Genomic DNA, 20,914 nt, shown 5'->3' with positions numbered 1-20,914 from the left:
CCTCTCTTTCCACGCAATTTGGTTTCATTTCTTTTTGCTGCTGTCAAGTCATCTCCTGCAGAGTTTAATTTGTACACGTTTTTATGATCACGCTAACCACTTTCACCAACTTGTCTGAGTGTCCTTGGCCTAACAGACTGCTATGCTCCTCACTCACAACGGCTGCAGGAGATAAACATAGAATTGCTAATATTTAAAAGGTCTAACATACTGTATGTTTAGAATTTACTTACAGATTTAGCAAGCATACGTTCTGGTAACTAACTTGTTTTATATACCAAATAGTTGGGAGAGAGCTTTTGAACCATGAGCATGTTGCAGTTTGTGCAAATGAGATACACTGTCCAGACTGAAGGACTGAATGACCGACCAGTGGGGCTGCGCTCTACTCTGGCCAGCTTAGCTGCTATTGGTTGGGAGTGACCAGTACCCACTCTTCAGGGGACATCTCGCACTCACCCGCACCGCAAGAGGTGCCTCGCTGTTGGAGAACGCCTCTAATCCACCAATAACTGACGGATACCCACTCATACTCATCGTCAACATGAAAAACCGCTCAGACGTTTGTCACGTGATCAGGATTCTCCCTGACTTCGATGCACTCTATCTCCTCCCTCTCTCTTTCCCTCTCCCTCTCCCGCTCCCTCTCCCTCTCCCGCTCTTTACGCTTGGCCCGTTTCTTTTTCTTGTGTCTCTTTTTGGATGGCGGGAAGAAGGTCAGGAAGACGGGCAGGATGACAAAGCAGTGCAGCACGGTGCAGCCCGCGGTGAGGAGGGAGCACTTGAACAGTGTGTAGGTCAGATTGGAAGGCACAAACACCAGGGGCATGATCCCGATCACAAAGCAGGATGTGTTCTGCAGGATGGCTGCCCCGTGCTCCTCCAGTGCCAACTTGATGCACTGCGTCCTAGTGTGCTCGGTGGCGAGCACGAAAGTGTACAGGTGTGGTGCACAGTGATCCATGGCGAAGTTGAGGGTATAAATAAGGCACAGGATTGAGATGCTGTCCATGCCAACATTCCAGAGGGTCATCAAACCCAAGACACCCAGCTCCACGGACGTTACAGTGAGGATGAGCCAGAAGTTCCCCAAGGGGTTGATGACCAGGAAGAAAGTGAGGATGAGGATTGTGAGTACGCTGAATCCTGAGGTCAGGATGGGCGAGATGACAGAGGAGCTGTACCGGTCCATGAACACAAACGTAGGATTGAAGGCGATGAATTTGATGCTGTTGATCAGCATCAGCGGACGAAGCTTCTCCAGCAGCTCCACCACCTCCTCGCGCTTCTTCTCTGTCGTCCGTGCAACCAAGTACATCCGCGAGGCGATAATGTCGTACTCATCGGTCTCCCGGTTCTTGGAGAATATGATGTCCTCGGTGAAGTGCTGGTACTCCGGGCTGCGCAGGAAGGAGCCCTTGAGGATGGTGATGAAGTCGCTCTTCGTTGACGCACTCACATTCACCACCCGCAGGTAGTGGAAAAAGTTGTCCATCCAGGAGATCTTGTTGAAGCCATGACTCAGAGTCTTCAGGTGCTCCTGCACTGTGGAGTTCCAGTACTCTATGGGCTCATAAATGTAAAACCCAATCACAGGACTGTAGTTACTGAAGTATTTTTGCTGGGTCAGAGCATACGAAACGCTCGGAGAGTTACTCGCCAGCAGGTTCACGATATTTGACCCGTCACTGATTTGTAAACATCCCATGAACGAGAAGGAGGCGTAGATGAGATACAGAATGACCACGAAGGGTTTGACATAAGTGTTGGTAATCCATTCTGTGTAGTGTTCACGCAGGAAGTGCTGGATGAAGTGATTCTGGTAGGGGACGCTGTCGTGGTGTGTGGACAAGTCATGGCCATCGCTCATCATGGTTTTAAACCATGTGGGCTGGCGGTCCAGGTACTCCACCGAGGGGATTTTACAGCAGAAAACACTGTGGTAGCGGTTCTGCTCCAGCTGTCCGGCAAACACCAGGCAGGAGCCGTAGAAAGAGAAAACATAGAAGTAGTTGACCAGGATGGCAACGCACATGCTCTGGCAGAAAATCTTCACAGACTCGATGTTGGTAAAAGGGCTCGCTCCCATGCCAAAGGTGATGATGTAGAGGGAACTGGTCATGGTGTAGCACACCATCACGTCAGCGAAAGCATCGGCCACGCGCTCCTTGAAGGGGAGGTTTTCCCTCGTTCTTCTCCAGCCTGCCAGTAACTCAAACACCCCTTTAGTTCCATGGCCTGCAAGAAAAGAGAGAGAACAAACTATGAGAGCTATGTTTGCGCTGATGTGTCAGCACTGCGTACATCAAACATGAAATTGTTCTAAGTCGTATTTGCATGATATAATCATTCCTCGGAAGGGAAACAGCAGATTTCTCAGAAGGATTTCAGAAGCAATGTTAGAATACTCTAAACTCCAGTTCCTAAAACTAATTTGTTTTCCTGCTACGAAACAGCTGAATTAAAAAAAAAAAACATAATTTCAGTAATTATGGCATCAATAGAAGAAATATTATTGTGTAAATAAGTACTACAGGGAACTTCTGATTCAGTTCAATCTGGATCTCATTTTTAAACGTTCGTTCCACCATAACAACTGCTTTAAAAATATTCTCATCTGGGCACCCCAGCGGCCTAACTGTTAAGGCACATTGCCACGACCTCCTGGCTGTGACAGTGCAAACCGCTGAGACACTGTGAAAGTGAGAAGGGAGAGATGAAGGAGTGATATCTGCACACTGCTTGATACGCAAGCCAAAGCAGCAGCTGAGCCTGAAAAGCATGAAGCCCCGTCCATTCAGTCTCGTAGCATCCACAGAAGGAGTCATTGCTGTACCTTCTGCCATTCCTGATTGCATTAATAATAATGATGCATTAATGTATGTTGTGTTATAGACTAGTGAAGTGGGGGCAAACATTTCTGTTGTTCCAGAAAAAGTCCCACAATTTTGTTTATATGTTGAAGAAAATAAATGTCTTGTCATCAGCTGATAGGGCGTATATGTTCTGGCGGTAGTTACAAATAGGATATGTTTTAATACATGACACTATTACATGTTGTGATACGATTTCTAGATGCATTTTTGTGGGCTGTGATGATGCTTTGACCGTTTTTACCAGCAATGGCAAGACTTTTTACCAAATTTAGTGCGACAAGACAGATTTAAAGCTAAATTAAAGCATAAATTTGAGCAGCCTTGGTTAGACTCTGCTAATAGAGACATGGCGCTTTCCTTTTCTCTTCATATCTGAGATAGAGTCGGACACCGTCCTCTCTACCATGCATCGGTAAACAGCATCCAAATCTGTCTGCAGCGGGCCCATTCATGTGATTCAAATCTGTGGCATTTTCACCAGTCAAAAATATAGACATGAATACACAACACTCAAACGCATATGCTCCATGGTGCAAAATCCCCCACGTAGGAACACCCGGCCACCCACGCACACTGTTCATTTATTTGTAAAATGCCAAAGCTGCATTTCTGCTGCGAGGGAATGTGTTATGAATTTCTGAGCACTAGAATCAATTTAATGTTCCTCCACCATGTAAATATTTCAGTACAAGCGAACGCTGGATTTGGCCCCCGCGTACATACGTCTCTCTGCAAACATCAGCTTTGATGTATTTCTTTCGAATCTAGCGGGTGGACAGTGAAGGGAGAGGGATTGCTAACCTTGACAGGGTTATAAATTTCCCCTTGTCTGACGCAGGGAAAAAAAGCTAATTAACTATAAAGGATTAGTCCTGTGTAATGAGTCGGCTAGATGGCTCTTCCTGCTTTTAGTTTTATTAAGCTGCGCTGCAAGTCAATTAGTTAGTGTCAGTTGGTTTAGAGGCGGTGGAGAGAGAGAGGGGGAATTCACGCCCATGGTTTTTCCAACATTACACCAGGGGCGTCCGCATGCGTTTCCCTTCACCAGCTACCAAATAAAATGTTAAGTGGCGCGTCGTTTTCTAGACATGATTGGAAAAGCTCTGGGAGTCATTACGGTGACTGGTTACTGGCAGGTGCAGGTGGATCTTCACTTATCTGTTTAAAGCATTTGCTAGCACATGTGTTACAGAATCATTTGGTTTGGATTTATGCATTCACTCACATTACAATATACTGTGTCGGTAAAGTGGTATAAACATAGTAAACATTTAAAAAAGCATAAACAATCAGGCCTGGACATGTGTCAGGGCACGCCTGCTGATTGGGCTGCAACTGGTTATTTTATGTTTATTTTATTCGTTTATTGGCATTTTGAGTGTAAATTCAGATAAACAAAATGTGGAGAGAAAGAGGGCTGGGGTCTAACACACAGGTCCCAGCTAGAAACAAACCATGGCACGAACTCATGGCACATTTCTCAGCTAGGCACTGGATCCACTATGATAAAGCAGAGCGAATCCTCAGACTGAAGAGGCTGCAGCAAACACATATTGTCCAGTCTAAAAAGGCTTGTTGACTAATTTTCTGCAAACTGAGCATGTGTTTCAGGGATACAATTATTTAATATTTAATATGTTTGTTCGACTTTTCCAGTGTTTTTGGATGTTTAGCCCTTTTGTTTTAAATTGGGTACACTTTACATTTCAATCAGGAGAGACGAGTGAATACGGCAAAGATAATTGTTTATTATAACAGTATTATAACAGCAATATGTGATAATTAGTCTTGTCAGAAAGCATTTGCCGCTTAGACTCTACAGGGAGATTTTGTAATCAAGGGACGTCTGCCCTGAGCAGCAGCAAGATAAATCCCCCCACGGAGCCCAGACGCTGTGGTGGTGGAGGCTGATGACTCTGCTGAGACTGATGAAATGATGAAGCTGATGAATCTGTGAAGACTGGGTGGTGATGGGGAGGTGGAGGGGTGAGCATAATAGCAGCATGAATGAATTAAGGTAGAGAGCGAATTATATTTGAAATACAGTGAAGGTGTGTTGCTGTGCTGTTGGATAGATGCGACCAGCTCGATGACAGCCCCGGCAATGAAAAAAAATATATAAGTGAGCATGCATGAGGAGTGAATGCAGGACGGTGTGAGAAATAAGCTCCAGGCCAAAGCATGCAAAATAGTCTTCATGACTGAAAAGCACAGTTAATCACTGCATCTACAAATGCACATCGAGCCTCTACCGTGCAAAGCAACAGCCATACATCAACAACATCCAGAAACGGTGCCAACTTCTCTGAGCACGAGCTCGTCCGAGATGGACTGACGCAAATGGAAAAATGTGCTGTGGTCTGACAAGTCGACAGCACATTTGTGGGAAGAGAACCATCTATTTGTTACCAGTACCCAGCCTCTGTGATGGTTTGGGCTGTCAATGCCACCATTAATACTGTATTCAACTGAATGTTAGTCAAAAAAGAGCAACTTAACAACTCGTTAAAACCCCAAGGTGCCTTTTTTTTTTTTGTATTCTAACCAACTGTCCAAATCAATTTACAATTACATAAGGCATAGAAATGCAGCACATCCTCACATGTGAGAAGCTAGAACTGGGAATGTGAGGTATTTTTGCTAGGAAAAAATTATTTAGTGGATTGATGGATTATCAAAATAGCTGCTGATTAATTTTCTGTTGATTAACTAATCTATTAATTGTTTCAGTTCTATTAGCGTTAGCGTCAAATTTACCTTCATAACCTGAAGAGAAGACGAAAAAAAAAGCAGTACACAAATTGATCATAAAAATACATTTCAAAAAGATTGAATTTTATAATAAAACTAAGAACTGGAAAAGTGGCGCTACCTGTCGTTGGCTGTCATGTTACTGTTAGAGATGCTGACTAAGCATTTCTCCATTGCCATACCACAATGACGTAACTCGTCGATCAGCAGGAAGGGCGACCTGTATCAAACAAGACTTTCAAGCCTGAAAGTTTCATGCTGAAATGATCTGAGACCAACAGTTCTAGATCATCAAAACATAAAACAATATAGTATGCTAATGTAAACGTATACCAGGTTTGTAGTTAATAGGATAAAACGTTCAGAAACGCCGGTGAGACCCTTCAAACACACATCGTACCCACAGTGTGGGTACGTGTTTGATCAGGTCTGCTGTCTCGTACCTGTCTTGTCTCTCTGTGAAACCACCTTTGTCTTTGAAAGCTCCACGCTCAACACTGAGAGGAATCCCAGTTAGAAGGGATGAGAGGGAACCGAAGGAGTGCGAGCAAAGATCAAAAACAGCAACATGCTCACTGGGGTGATATGTATTCACACCCGTGTCAAACTAAGACAGGCGCCGGGCAGCACGTCTGAACTGAGCGGCGAGAACAGCAAGGACGGCATCGGTGCTGTCTTCACTTGGTCCAATCGTGGTGAGATCGAGATAGGCCACCTGGTCGGGGGAGTGGTGCGACCATATCACAGCATCATGATCAGTGTAACATTATTATCTCATCTCTAATACCACAATCCAACTCACATATATATATAATATATATCTGTATACTGTTGATTGGACAGTCTTCCAGTAGTAAACCAGCTAGCAGTTACTAAGCATTTTAGAAGGGCTTTACACACAAACTTAGTAATGGATTCAGGATTAGCTGCTCAAGCCAGGTCCAAACTTTCATCCAGTGGGCAAACAAAGGAAAAGCCTGGTCTGGTGTGGACAGTGCAGGAACTTTAATCAATGACAGAGTGAAAAAAAGCAGGTGGGAGGGGAGCACATGGCTGGCAGCATGACTGCCGCTCAATACTAATCAGCTTTGGAGGAAACCGACAGTTCTCTCAATGTCTGAATGCTGATAGATGCAAAACCGAATGTCCAAGTTCTTACTTGGGCCTCTCTGACTGCTGAGAAATACGAATGGATGACGAAGGAAGAGCGGGGGTGAGGTAACACAGCAACAGAGGCAGGCAAAGGCCGCGTTCCTGATTATTGCTGTGATAAAACTCAACCGGGGAAACCGTGATGTCCCCTAAACAACGACTCAGGCAGGCACACACACACACACACACACACACACACACACACACACACACACTGTATAACTATCCTCTTAGAACTTTATAGCCGTGACTACAAGTCTGCAGGGAAGACCAGACTCTCATTTGCTGTTGCTCTCGCCATCTTCACCCACACAGAGACACCCCCACTCAAACACACTCTGGAACAAACACACACACACACACACACACACACACACACACACACACACACACACACACACAGGCAGCCAATGAACAAGACTGCCACCTTTCACCTCTCATTTTCCTCTATGAGACTGCAGGTGGTAAAAGACACTTGCTGGCAGGTGCACTGAGGGCCTTCAGCACTTGGTCCTCAGTATGGGTGAACAGCTGAGTGCACTGGCTGGGGATTGTGTTTAGATAATAATAGCCTGTTACCACCCTTGTCAACCTGCAAAAAACATTCAAGATGTGCTTTTCAAGCTGCGTGGTTTAGCTGTTTCCCAGGTGAAGCTGCTGTTGAGGACAATGAGGTCATGTCCTCAGTATTTTCACTGGAAAATCACTGGTTGGGGGTTTTTAGAGTCTGTGGGGAACAAACTGAATTTGAACAAAAGGCCTGCTTATTCAATCCGACTTCTTCTTGTGACCTCAGCTCAGTCTTCGACACTGTAGACAATGCTATTTCAATCAAAACCTATAACAGCATCACTGTTGTTGCTCTAGATTGGATTGTTTATTGTCCAACAGGTCCTCCGCTATTGTTGGAGGTGCCACCTCCTGAAATATTCCTCTCTCTTACGGGGTTCCTCAGGGTTCCATCCAGGGTCCCCTATTAATCTTAATCTACCTGTTGTGTTGTGGCAACAGTCAACTAGGTACAGCAGTTGTTGAGGTTGGGATTTTGTATGGGGCTACAGAAGGAGACATGCATATGTTTTTGTTTTTTTTTTTGCCTCTCCAAAACCAAAATACAAGTGCAAAGCCTGTAAAACTGAAGAAAATATACCATAATGTTATGCATTATGGCTCAGGTTAGGTTACATGCATTTAGAATGAATAAAATGCGAGTGAAGCAGTATTGCATCATTACCCTCATCATACAGGACATCTTAAAACACAATTAAATCATGTACGTATCCATCAAATTGATACTGAAGACCCTTCAGCACGGTTTGCGTTTCATCCGATTCTGCCGGAAACGTTAGAAATTAAGGGAGACGGATTTCCCGACCAACTCGAGGAGATAATGTTTGCTGACGCGCTACATCTGACAAAATCTTTCAGCAACAGCTGTCAAGCCAGCTGGAAAAATTCACAGTCGCCACTAAAAATGAGAATCCTGCTTTCGTGGTAAATCTGTCACGGTGTTATTGTAAACTGCATACTTGTAGTGCTCAACTGGAAAAGTTGGCACACATAGCAACAATAAATAAGAGGGGTGGGGTTTGCTGAAGGTTCAGCTGTATTTCCCAGTGTAGCCTGGTGCTGTGGATTCTCCATTACCTCTTACACTGCTGCTGTTAATTGTTGAATGTCCAGTTGAATGACTCAAACCAAAGATCCTTATAATTACTCCTCCCCCTGGTCCCAGTACCTGCATTATTAACAGTCTAACATCTAGTCTGGGTGCTCTATCTAAATGAGAAGCGTGTAATTTTTTGACTCTGAGCTGTAATGTGATGCTCAGGTCACTAAAGTGCTGCAGTCTAGTTTTATTTGAGTCATATCACCAAAATCAGGTCACGATCCTCTCATTTGCAGACCCAGAGAAGGTCCTGCATGCTTTTATCTCCTCCAGTCTTTATTCAAGCACTTAGACTCATGACCTCAGCATTTCTCAAATCCTGGCTATGGCCCCGGCTGCTTCGTTCAGGATGGACACTTAATTCTGGTAATTTTCTGGCCATGAATACTGGCTTAGCTGGTGATAACCTTTGCAAATTTTTCCCAACAAATCAGATACTTTTGCGATAAGACAGGGGCTGCAAAGCGCGACTTCAAAGCTCCTGCACAGCCTCTGCAAGCTTTTACTGAATCACCTGTCCCCCTTGCCTCTAATGGGGGACAGCCTGTGCTGTCTGCCAGCCTCTACAGCAATGTGTCAGGGAGCAGGGATGGATAAAGAGAGAAAGAAAGATGAGAAGCTGTAGCTCAGAATGAAAGGATGAAGAGGCGAGAGGCGTTGTATCTCAAGCCTCTCCCAGATGCAGGTACAGCCCCGAATGGATCGTACGAGGGCAGTTTGTCACCGGCTGTCCGACAGACTATTTTCTGCCGAGAAGAGAGGCGGGGGAGGGGGAAAAAAAGCCCTATAGTCTCACAGCCTGACCAGGTTGCTCCTATAATGGAGGCCCGGGCTGCACTTGCCCTCCCCTGGCCCACGCCAAAAAGCGACCGAGTCATTAAACTAAATTACTGCTCTAAAACTTCTGTGGCAGGCAGACCCCAAAACACATCCATCACATGGCGAGAGAGCGTGTCAGCCGCTCCCGCCCACCGTGGATTCTTCCAATCAGGATGACTGTTAACCATGCCGGCTTGTCACCCAGGTGAAGATGACAGAAGAGCCAATATCACAAGGAGGAGGTCTCGGCGCAGAGGAATGATCCAAACTCAATAAAAACAGATGATGGGAGTGAAAGTGAGGACGAACACAGGGGAGCCTAAAAGCAATCTTCAAATCCAAATCAATATTTGGGTGATAAGACTCTTTATAACCTCCAGTCTTTTCTTCTTTTTCTTTTTTTTTTTTTTGCAACCAAGAAGGAAGTGTGTAGAATTCAACTCTTAATTTTAAATGCAAATTTCAGCATCACTACCTACACCTGTTGGTAGGCCAAAACGCTGTTTGAGCTGGAGGTGAACTGCAGCAGTGGGTTATATATGGCAGGAATAGAATAAAACATTCATATGTACATGATTAGTGTATAATCAGCTAACAATAAGACTAGTTGTGTTTTCGTTTCATTAGAATGAGTTCTTTATATCTACAGGGGGAGCGGGTCCTTTTCTATGGAGTCGGCCATGTTTCTACTGTAGCCCAGAAAGGACAACCCAAACACCGGCACCAGAGTGCACCTTGGTGGTTTTCATGAGTTTGCTGCCTCTATAGGTTGTAGAGGGCAAGGGGTAGTTGGTTGCAATCTGAAGCCTCACTCTTAAATGCAACTAAATCTTACACACTGGTCCTTTAAATACAATGACTTAAACAATGGCTGCTGAAAGACAGTGTCGTTATTCAGACTGCCAAAGTCATATTAGTTGTAACATTTCTGTTTTGTTTTGTTTTCCCGTCCATTTTATGTAGAAACAAAAATACACTTTTGATTATTCTTGGAATTAACTTTTTTTTTTTGGCTATGGAGACCACATTTATATATTCAATATTAGTCAAAAATACTGCATTTGTATTTTTTCCAAATCAGCTGTATAGAATCATGATTGAATTATGTGTTCAGCCTAAATTAAGCTTTGTAGGAAAATTAGATTTTGATGCATTGTTTCGGATTATTCACTTTCTAACCAGATAGAGTCAATATATTTGTGATTGTGCACAGTAAGAAAAAACACAACAGTAATGAATTAGAACAGGCCACATAATGCTCCCCCCTGCATTACACCTTCTCATTAGCTTTGCCATTTGTGCGAGTGTGTGAATATTGACCGGGATAAGAGCCACTTTTACCGGTGAGAGTCAATGAGCAGGTGTGTTGGAGGCTAATCCATATTTAATGGAACATTCAGCAGGAAGTGGGGTCTCGAAAGGACCCCTCTTAACAACGCTAAAAATAGCATCAAAGAGCGGTGAGGGCTTGAATTTTTAATGGATCAATGGAGAAAAAGGTCTAACTTTTGTTAACTGTGCATCACACTTCCTGTTACTGCGCATTTTGTCTTTGTGGTATTTTTGGGGGATTGCATGTCAGTAATTGCTTGTGAAGCCACTCCACATCAAAGATGAGAGAGTGACAGCAATGTTTTTCTCTCATGTTATTTCAGACTCGTGTTGGCAGATGTGGGCTTTACTTGACAGCTCTGTGAAATGTTAGTTACAAGATTTCAAAATAAAAGGCATTTGATTGGTTCGAGGGCTGGGTGTGACAATAACTGCCCCTGTGCTCTTTGTGGTTTGACACCCGTTGTCGTCTTGACGAGTGACACTTGAAGGCAAAAAAAAAAAGAAGCGTCAAATGAGTGATTCTTTAATTCAGGCACTTTCAATTCAAAGCCCCTTTCCACTCTTTATTTCCTTTTTCCACACTTTCAGTCAAAACCCCAAACAGCTCAGCACAACTCCAGCAAAAACACACTTAATTAATTCACTGGAGATGCTGATCTTTAATAATACATTTAAGTAACTCTCTGATGGAACAGAACTTTCTGCCGGAGACAACAGGACTCACATAATAATGTCTAATCAGGCTAGACCTGAACATGTTCGACATGGCTGTATTATCGTCTGTGTGTTTGGAAGTGCTCATGTATGGGACTGACATCAGCAGATGGACGCAAACGGCTTCTTATGTTCAAAATTGTATTAATCTGAAGTGTAATAACACCCAGAGTAACCACATACCGTGTCGTGTTAAACAGCTTGGACAGTTTACTCGTCCCATAACTGGAAATGACGCTAATTCTTCGGGTGCTATTCTGGTGTGTTGTCATGTGACAGACGGAGAGTTATGTATCTGAAGGCAGCAGAAAACAAAAGCCTATAAATAAATGGAGACATGCATACACACGAACACAGGTGGCTCACTCACCTAGAAGTAAAAATAGTCACACAGCCGATGCTCGACGCTGGAGGCGTCAGATAGGGAAGCTACTTCGACAAATGACATCATTGCTGACTATCTGTATCCATTACAACTAAACCTGCTGCTGGAGACTGACAAAGGAAAAAAAACACAGATGTGAATTTTGTCTTTTGCAGAAAAGCAGAAGCTAAATCGCTTTCTTCCAGAAGAAGAGGACTTGAAAATGCAAATGATCAGATTTGCTGTTTCACACCTGGGGGCAATTCCAGGGAAACCGTTTCAAACCCAGCCAGACTCCCACTCAAAATCCAGGACAGTGTAACTGCCGAACTGTTCTACGGGGGGAGAGAGAGTGCATGTGGGTGAGTGTGCCCCACATCATACAGATACAAGAAGGGCGACCTCAGCGATGCAGCAAAACTATTCTAGATATTTAAAGCAGAGCAGAATTTTATCTTTAGTGCAAAATTCATTTTCCGATGGTTTGCCCTTTCTGTCTGCAGTGAAGTGACTCTTTTTCAACCCGCATACTGTATCTATCATGACACAGGCTTAAAGACGTGAAATTGCATTGATATTTAGGATCGTATGTTAATGTTCTATGTTTTAAACAAAACAACCAGCAAAACCCCCAGACTGTGTCCAATGGTGGTTTTCAAATTCTTGCTTTCTGCATAGCAATTAAGGTATGGTTAATGTTATAGTGGTTATGGTAAATAAGCCATGGTTAAGATGATGGCAACTGAAATGGAAATCATTTATGAAGGTACAGACTGTTATGTTATGAAAAAGCAAACTTGCTGGTCGGTGACAGGATCAGTCCTGCTGCCTGTGTGGGCACTGGGTTTTTATGCGCAGGACCTGACTATTAAAGCCATTTATTTCAGACCTTTTATTACAACAATGGATCCATATTGAATAGTTCAATACTATGTAGGTTTCATACATTCAAAAACTACTATGAAACGACTGTATATACTGTACAATTTGGTTCAGTCCATATGAGTTAATTGTGTGTGTGTGTTATAAGAATGGCAAAGGATGCTAACAGCTCGTAAGGGCTGCTTTTAATTTGTTTTGGGCAGTTTGAGTGGCTTTTGACTATTTTACTATTCGGGCAGTTTTCCCAAATTAAACAGTAGCCTGCTTAACCATGAAGAGGTGACTTCTCTCTTCCAATGAGTGTGATTGAGATTAATGGAGCACTAGTATACTCAACACTCAATGACTGATAGCTGATGGCCAACAAAACCAAATGACTTTTCAGATCATTGCAACAAGGTGGAAACATTTTTCCTTTCACTTTGTGTTGTTCTGTGGAGGCCTTGTAAAGCTGCTATGTCTCCTAAATGGAAATGAAGAATGGGCAAGTCGAATTCTCTGATTGGGCTATTTGGTGTCAGTCAAATTTAGCAATGCTGCTGCCATTTGGTCAGAGACTAATTTATTGTGCTGGGATTCAGCTCATATTTACTAAGATACAATACCAGTGAAATAATCTTGTAAGGGCTTCCAAAAGGCAGCGGGACTTGCTTTAGCTTCTAGAAGACGTTTCGCCACTCTCACCCAAGAGGCTTCTTCACATGGTGTGAACACCATGACCCATGTGACCTTGACTCACATGATAGCTAGGCGGGTCCATGACCCTGCAAGAGGATAAATACCTCGGACTTCCCACCAGTCAGCTAGAACTGAAGAAGCACAACGACAAACTGATGCAAAGTCACGTCGGACGATGCTCTGCAGCAACTTTTGATATCCCACTGACGGCCAGTAGGGCCAGCTCTGCACTGTAGCTGCCTGAGCTCACGTTAGCTTCACAGAACGGCAATACAAGCTGCTTACAGCTCTGAAACGCAGAGGTCATTGAGAAGGTTGAGAAGCCTAAAACAATGATACAACATGACTAACAGCAGAAAAAAAAACACTCAGCCATTTCAAAACATCAAAATAATTCTGTCTTTCGAGGTAAATAGTACAGATGCCATCATGCAATACGACATATATTATCAGACATCAGCCAAATGCTTCATTTTGCAGGTTGGCCAACACATTTCCAAGAGATTTAAGGTAGCAAGCGAGACATTTAAGCTATCAGACCTGACAGAACGCAATGAAGTGTTCAGCCTCGTCTTCATCACCAAACTGAAAAGATGCCGTTTAGTGTTCTCGTGCAGTGGGTTGAAAATATGACTGAATGCTAAGTTAGACTGTAGCCAGTGAGGACAGAGTTATATTAAGACATTTACTGTTAATCTTCCTCATTAACATGCAGGGGAAAACTGTAAATGAACAACACAGAAATAGTCAGCGTCTTCCTCATGTCATACATCACATTGTGCATAGTTAGAAACATTAATGTATATTGCTGTGTTGCACTGTATTGCTAATAGCATTGCTATTAGCCTGTACACAATTATAAATCTGTTTTTTACTAACTGATCAAACATAATTTTCAATGAAATCATTACTAATATATGTTTCAGTTATCTAGCTCTCCTTTTAAAAACATTTTTAACCCAAACTGCTAAAGAAAAAGAAAAAATGAGACAGCCAAATAAATGCCTGAAAGGCAGCACAACATTAATCGCCGTGTATCATCATCACTGCTCACTTTCCACCAGTTTTTGGTTATTCGCGCTCAGCTAGTAGCTGACCACGCTGCTAGCTCCGCACAATGACAAGAGCTGTGTTTCTTTTCAAGGAAAACCAGCACAAAGTCAATAATACCGACACCAGCAGGCAGACAGCATATTCACCAGTTAACAGCCAAGAGCTTCACTCTGCCAGCTCAAGGAACTCAGTTAGTCAGCAACAGTTGCTTTGAAATTGGCAAAAAGCGTCATTGGAAGTTACAAAGCCATCACGCAATCAGCGATCAAAACTGTGTCTTTTGCAACTTGAAACTTGCACTCCTTTCAGCTGGCTTTGAAGACTGCTAACTGTTCAGTGATCTAAATACTGAAATAAAGAGATGCAGGCCTGATGATTGAGTATCATCATCTCTTCTCTACAGGGCAAACATGAAAGTGCCGTTCCAGCAAGACACAAACCCAGAAGCCAGGCTGCAGCCGCGGCCTCAGATCCCCATTACTCCCCGTCACGCACATCAATGAAGAATTATACCTCTGCTCCATTAATGGCATGTAATATGTTACACTTGGACGGATCCGTAATAAGAAACTTATTAAGGTTATCTCAAGCGTTGATTGGAATTCTGCTACATTTGACTGCATACTGGTAAATCAATAGATTACTGTTAGCTGCAATGCTCTGAATATAAATCGGTCAGCATCAGCAGTGCTATCTCGGAGATGCGCTGACCTGTTTGCATCTTTGCAAGGAAGAGTGTGTGTGAGGATATGCTGCATCCAGGTGTGTGCTCGCTTTATTGCCATGCTACATGCATGGAACGCATGTGTGTGCGTGAGAGGCGTGCTGATATGTCCTCACTGGTTTTCCCAGCATCGACCTGCCTGTTTGTCATGACCGGGCACATTCATGGACGTATCAGGTAGAGAATGCTGCGTGTGTGTGTTTGTGTAGGTTATCTATCAGTCGCGCTATCTCTGACCGGGGGACTCTGACAGTAATGTGCAGATGAATAATTTCTGATGTAATGAGGGGGAGAACTTCTCTCCGTATGACACGCGCATAAATCTACACACACGCCAGCACACGCTTCGGCTGTTACACATGCACAGGGCCTTTCAGGCAATGCAGACATTCAGACGCCCTGAACACCTGAAATTAAATGCAATTTGGGCGATTGTGTTGCAAGCAGATAATGCTTGACCACATGCAAGACCACCTGATCGGCCAAATTCGCCCCCAGTTCGATGCAGTGTAACCACATTGAAGGCAGGTGTAAGTGCAATAGTGTTTTCTCTGCATATACAGCAAATAAAACCAGTTGGTGGCTACCAAATGGTCATCTGCCCTCAAAATCAAATGTTTGCATACAGGGTTTTGAGACCTAGCCTTCATCCGTAAAGATCCTCATCGCTGTCCACTTCCACCAGTGTTGACTGTGAGCTTTCTGCTCTGGTCTTTGGTGTAAATTTGACCAGCCCATTTCTCCTGACTGCATGAAGGTGTGTGCACAGAGCTAAACTTGCAAGCGTGTGAGGAGACACACGCACAGGACCTCACGGCGGGGTCGGCTGAGTCAAGGTTGGTGGCAGCGCGGTACAGGGAATACAAATGACTCTCCTGCGATGCAAACGGGCTGACAAATAAGGCCGTTAATCTGCCGCGCCTCCACTTGGTTGTGTAGCTGCTGCAGCAGCAGTAGACTTTGCACAGTGTCTGATGACGTCCGCTGGGAATTCATGTTCATTTTGAGGCTGATTTAAGATGCAGAAGTTAGGAATAGAGTGCTATCAAAGCAAACTCTTGAAGCTTGGGAGAGAACAGCCGTACCTGAGTTCTGTTTCGCTGGTAAAAAAAAACAAAAAAAAAACAAGCTCCTCCATAACAATGATGGCATTGTGAGTTAGGAAAACCAGACGGGACCCGAATGGATTCTGGTTGCAAAAAATAATGCTGCAAACTACAATAAGGTGCATTTTGATGTATTCATGAGCACAAAACACTGCTGTTTCTAATTATTTTTCAGTTTCTGATTGAGCAGGAAAAATATCTGCATTCACATGTTGACATACATGTGTTACCATGGTTACTGCAAGGTATAGCATAAACATATACATACTGTACATGTTTACGCAGAGAGCATGTTTGACCATTCCCGGAATCAGCAGATGGGTTTAACAATAGATTTTTGATTCATGTTAAAATCACATATGTACCACAGTGGTGATGCTGGACTGTCGAGTGTGAGGGAGACAAAAGGTGTCACCACGGAAACGCGGAGAGATGGCACAGTCAAAAACTGTGTGGTTCTTGCCTGCTTGGATTAAACTGTGACTTTTCCTCACTGCCGCCGCAGTCAGCTTTACCTGCACAAAGCATGGATGCTCCTAATACCATAAATACAGCAAAGTGCAAATGTCACAGTGTTCAGATAAAGATGCTGTGAGACATGCTCGTGAATACTGAACTCTAATTTTATAATTGTGAAGTAAGAAGGGAAGAAATGAGCGGAAAAGCTATGTTAAATCAGGGCGAGGACCAGGACTAAATGTAGTTCCCGGAGTTAAAAAAGAAAAAAAAAGAGTCCTGTTGCTCACGGCAGCATTAAATTCTGGTGGAAACATCAGGAGGAGTATATTGTGTAGACGGCAAATGGCTTGCTCTTCCAGAAATAGTGTGCTTTTCCATCTGAGACCGTATCATCATAGAGCTATATTAATCGATGCATAGACCTGCTTTAGGATTCCTCCCTGCAGCACCTTAATAACGACCCTGCAGCTGTCACACCACCTCCATCTCAGAGCCACTCACGGCAGTAACATCCATAGATCGATCATCAGTCATCCGGCCCTACTTATTGAAACAGGCAGGAATTCCCAGGAGGCTTTTCGTCGTCAGCAAAGATGGCCGCTGTGCGTGACTGGCTGCGAATGTTGAATGTCACTGTTTATTTTGGCCCCACAGCACAGAAAAATATCAGTCTGTAAAAACATCAAGGTCCAGAAAGAAAACTCCAAACAGCTTGTAAACCATGCACCAACACTGCACTGATAAACACATCCTACTTAAGCTGCGTAAAAAAATTAACTTTTTGCATCAGATTATTATGCAGATCATGCAAGTCGTTGTAAAAAGTACTTTATTTTTGTATGTAAAATATACATTTGCATGTAAAGTCAACTTAATTTAGTCTTCTTTTTTGAGCCTGTGAGTATTTCTCCTCCTGAAAATATCAATTCAAATAGTTAGATATGCACTTCTGTAGAAATGCGTGTGGGCCCTCCATCACTGGTGCTTGTCAGGGGAACGCAGGCAGAGGGGGAATGGGGTTTGTACACTTCAGCCTGAGGGAGGCAATAGAAAAAGGTCATGTGGCCACCAAAGCTGAGTTATGGTTATGGTTACTAGCGTGCAGTCCAGTGCAGCCGCAGAGTACAATGTGATATTGACTTTATCTGAATGTATTTGAAGGCTTCGGCTGGCCCGCTGTAGCACCGACTGATATTCTGACATCCCAAATGGACAGAAATACAGAAACGACATTGGAGCATTTAGAAACGCACCCTGTAGTACTGTGTATTTATCCAGGAGACTCCCATGATTCTGTGTTCAGTAAATATTGCAGTTGGCGTTAAGGGAAAAACGTATTGTGGAACCGGCAGCCCCTCCTTCATCCTCAAAACCAGTTTCATTTAAAGATACAAACTTATTTTATATGGTTAATATCAGATTTAACTAAACTACATTTACATCCGCTCAAATGTATTTTTTCCGGTGCGACAGGAAGATCACTAGCTCAGACAGATGTGTTAGAGCACAGAGAGCAGGCAGAAGGCGTCTGACCCCTCCTTCACCTGAATATAATGCTATGTATATGAACAGCTGTGCTGTATATTATATTCTGGAACCACCGCTCAGCACGTGTTATTGACCCTCTTCACAGCGGAAATTTTGACTCATCAAAGCAGGTAACGCACAGGTGTAAAAAAAATGAATCGAGGATGGCTCCATTCCATTAAGAGTCCCAGATAGAGCGTGAGCGTGCCACCTGTGCTTTTCCTGCTTTGATGACAATGACTATACCTCAGCCCTTTTACCTTTTTTCCTGCCAGACGAACAGGGTGGTGCACTGCACCCCTTCACTGCACGTTGTGGGGTTACGTGTTCTCTGCGTGCACTCTCAGCCTCGGCACTCTCGTGTTGTTTTGTTGTCCCTCTGTTGTGTTTATTTGACAGTGCATGAGTGTGCACGTGTGTGGTGGGACCCGGGTCTCCAGGCAGCACTCAGGAAACTCCCTGTTATTTCTGGCTCACTGCATCTTTTGCTCTAATGGTCGTGGTAAGTTTTCTTTAAAATTAGTTTTTTTTGTTTTAGGGACTGAATGTGCTGAATCATGTTGTAATTAATTAATTGCCCTAAACCTGATGTTTGCAACTAGTTTGTCATAAAGACCCATCCAGAGTCCTCTCTGGACTCATTACTTTGCCTGGCTCAGGCCAAAGGTAACAAAATGGTCCATTAACACCACCTACTTAGTTTATACCCGTAAAATATTTGGTGGCTTGCGACTCTGATCATGTCTTTATCACTAAAATTCAGTTTTCTAACATCCAGGGTCTTCTTCAATAGGTTTTCCGCTCAAATATAAATTCTTCCTCACTAAGTTTCCATTTCCACTGCAGAAACACATTCATGATTTAACATCTTAAACACAGGTTTAAAGCCTCACAGCATCCAACCTGAAGCTGCTGAATGCTCGACCAGATTCTAAATGCAAGTCAAACTCAAAGCAGGTCTTTTGCTGGCTTCATGTGGGTTTATATGACTGGCTGTTTGAACAGAATGTATAAAAAGTCCAGGACCTCCAGAAAGTAGAAAGTAGGGCTACAGAGTATAGTTATTACAGCAGCTGTAGCTCGCTAGCAGCATACAAATGTTCATTGAGTCATAGCGAGAAGCTGGAGAGAAGCACACTTAGTTAAAAAAAGTCTTAGTTCACGCCACCCAGAGCAGATACACGTCGAATCAAGTCTCTTTATTGACTTTGTATGCAATTACTTTTGCAAGTCTGAACACTACTTTAGCTTTGTTCCTCTACTTTCTGACATTTTTGTTTTTTTTTTTGTGACATTTTCGCGTAAGCCTTCGCAGTAAAGTAGCTTAATAATGCTACAAAATGTGCCCAGTAGCAGCCATCACATTGCAAACAAGCAGATCCATCTGTAAATGCTGATTAGATTGTCCCTTACAGGGACGATAAAAGAGCAGAACTTGGTGAAATAGTTGAGTAAGAAGACTTTGTACTCAGAATATTTACCACGGATACGTGTCCCTAAGGTTGAGAATAATCTCCACGTGGTGATATCACCTCCCAGTGCGTCTCCATGCGACATAAAGTCGATGCTGCTGGGACAACAAATGGGATTTTTAGAATGAAAGTACGAACGCTTGCGTGTGATCACGGCGGGAGGCCTTCCTGTTTGACTTTCCACCTAAAACTAAACAACCGTGTGCGAGTGGCACACAGTTCATGCAAGGTCACCGTTTGACACAATTTAAATACAGCTGAGGTAAACAGGATCGGATGACGGCTCGGCACCACGTCCCGGCGGGACACATGTCACGGTAAGTAAATAAAACACTGCTCGGGAGGATCAATAGACTGGGCCGATTTTAGGCCCGACGGAGCCGTCACTCCCTCTGCAATGTCGCGGCACGTATGCTTCGTGAGTCCTGCTCCGCTTTCCCATCCTTCCCTCCTCTCCCGGCCCGCTTTCGCACTCCCACCAGCCGTCACATATCCAGAGAGAGAAGGAAGTGACAAGCTCAGCTCAGCGGTAATTGGCCGGCTCGCGGATGACACGGCGGATAGATGCAGGGGAGACGGGCAGGGGGAGAGGCTGCTCCATATTAAACAGCGGCACGTGGCGGCACCTGCCCCGTGCAGAGCGTCTTCCTCGACATGATCCAAAGGCCAGAGATGACATTAGCTCGATTGTTCAGACAGCATAATGGATCAGTTTTACTACGATGGCAAAGGAGGCTTTGATGGAACAGATACAGGATAGCCATGACGCACCTTAAATTTGAGGAGCCACATTCAGCATCACAGGGGAGGAACTTGTCTCTTGGATGCCATCAAAAGTGTCTTCAGTCTGGCTTCAGTCTTTCCGTGATTTCCGAGTTCTTTGCTTTTAAGCGCCGACACTCATACACCAGCTGTGTGGTTAGCTTCTGCTCAGGAGCTGCTGTCAGACGGCCACTTCGCCGCACAGACCTCACAGATGCACACATGGACGGAGGTGATTCAAGTGATGCTGCCAGATCTACGTCTCCATACAACACTGTGTTAGAGGTCTACGAAGAGTTAATGGGCTTAATTGTTGCGATATTCAAAAATGTGTCAACCGAGCTAATCGAAGACTATTACTTGGAAAAGTGACTGTTAAGACAAACTGTCTGAAAATGGCTTGTAAGCTATAGTTATCAGCACACAGTTTTGGGCCTTTTCTCTGTTTCCTCGACAGCTGCTGTCAATCAAACACAAACACTGACACAGCCCTTAAAGGATAACTTTCGTTTTTTTACAACCTGGACCTCATTTGTAGCATTAAATACGACCATTTACTCACCCAGACAAC

The 20,914-nt window shown here is 43.8% G+C and overlaps 1 protein-coding gene across 1 annotated transcript in view; it reads right to left on the bottom strand.

Annotated features, from left to right (window-relative positions):
- Positions 1-556: 556 nt before the first annotated feature.
- ptchd4 (patched domain containing 4) overlaps positions 557-20,914 on the bottom strand; it is a 36,178-nt gene continuing 15,820 nt past the window's right edge. The window contains exon 3 of the mRNA XM_041959276.1: positions 557-2,238. Coding sequence (XP_041815210.1) covers positions 557-2,238 — 1,682 coding nt within the window. The remainder of the gene's footprint in view (positions 2,239-20,914) is intronic.

This window comes from Chelmon rostratus, chromosome 18, assembly GCF_017976325.1.
Source record: "Chelmon rostratus isolate fCheRos1 chromosome 18, fCheRos1.pri, whole genome shotgun sequence".
NCBI classification, from domain to species: Eukaryota; Metazoa; Chordata; class Actinopteri; order Chaetodontiformes; family Chaetodontidae; genus Chelmon; species Chelmon rostratus.
The sequence above is the reverse complement of the archived record's forward strand: the minus strand, read 5'-3'. Positions and strand labels throughout refer to the sequence as shown.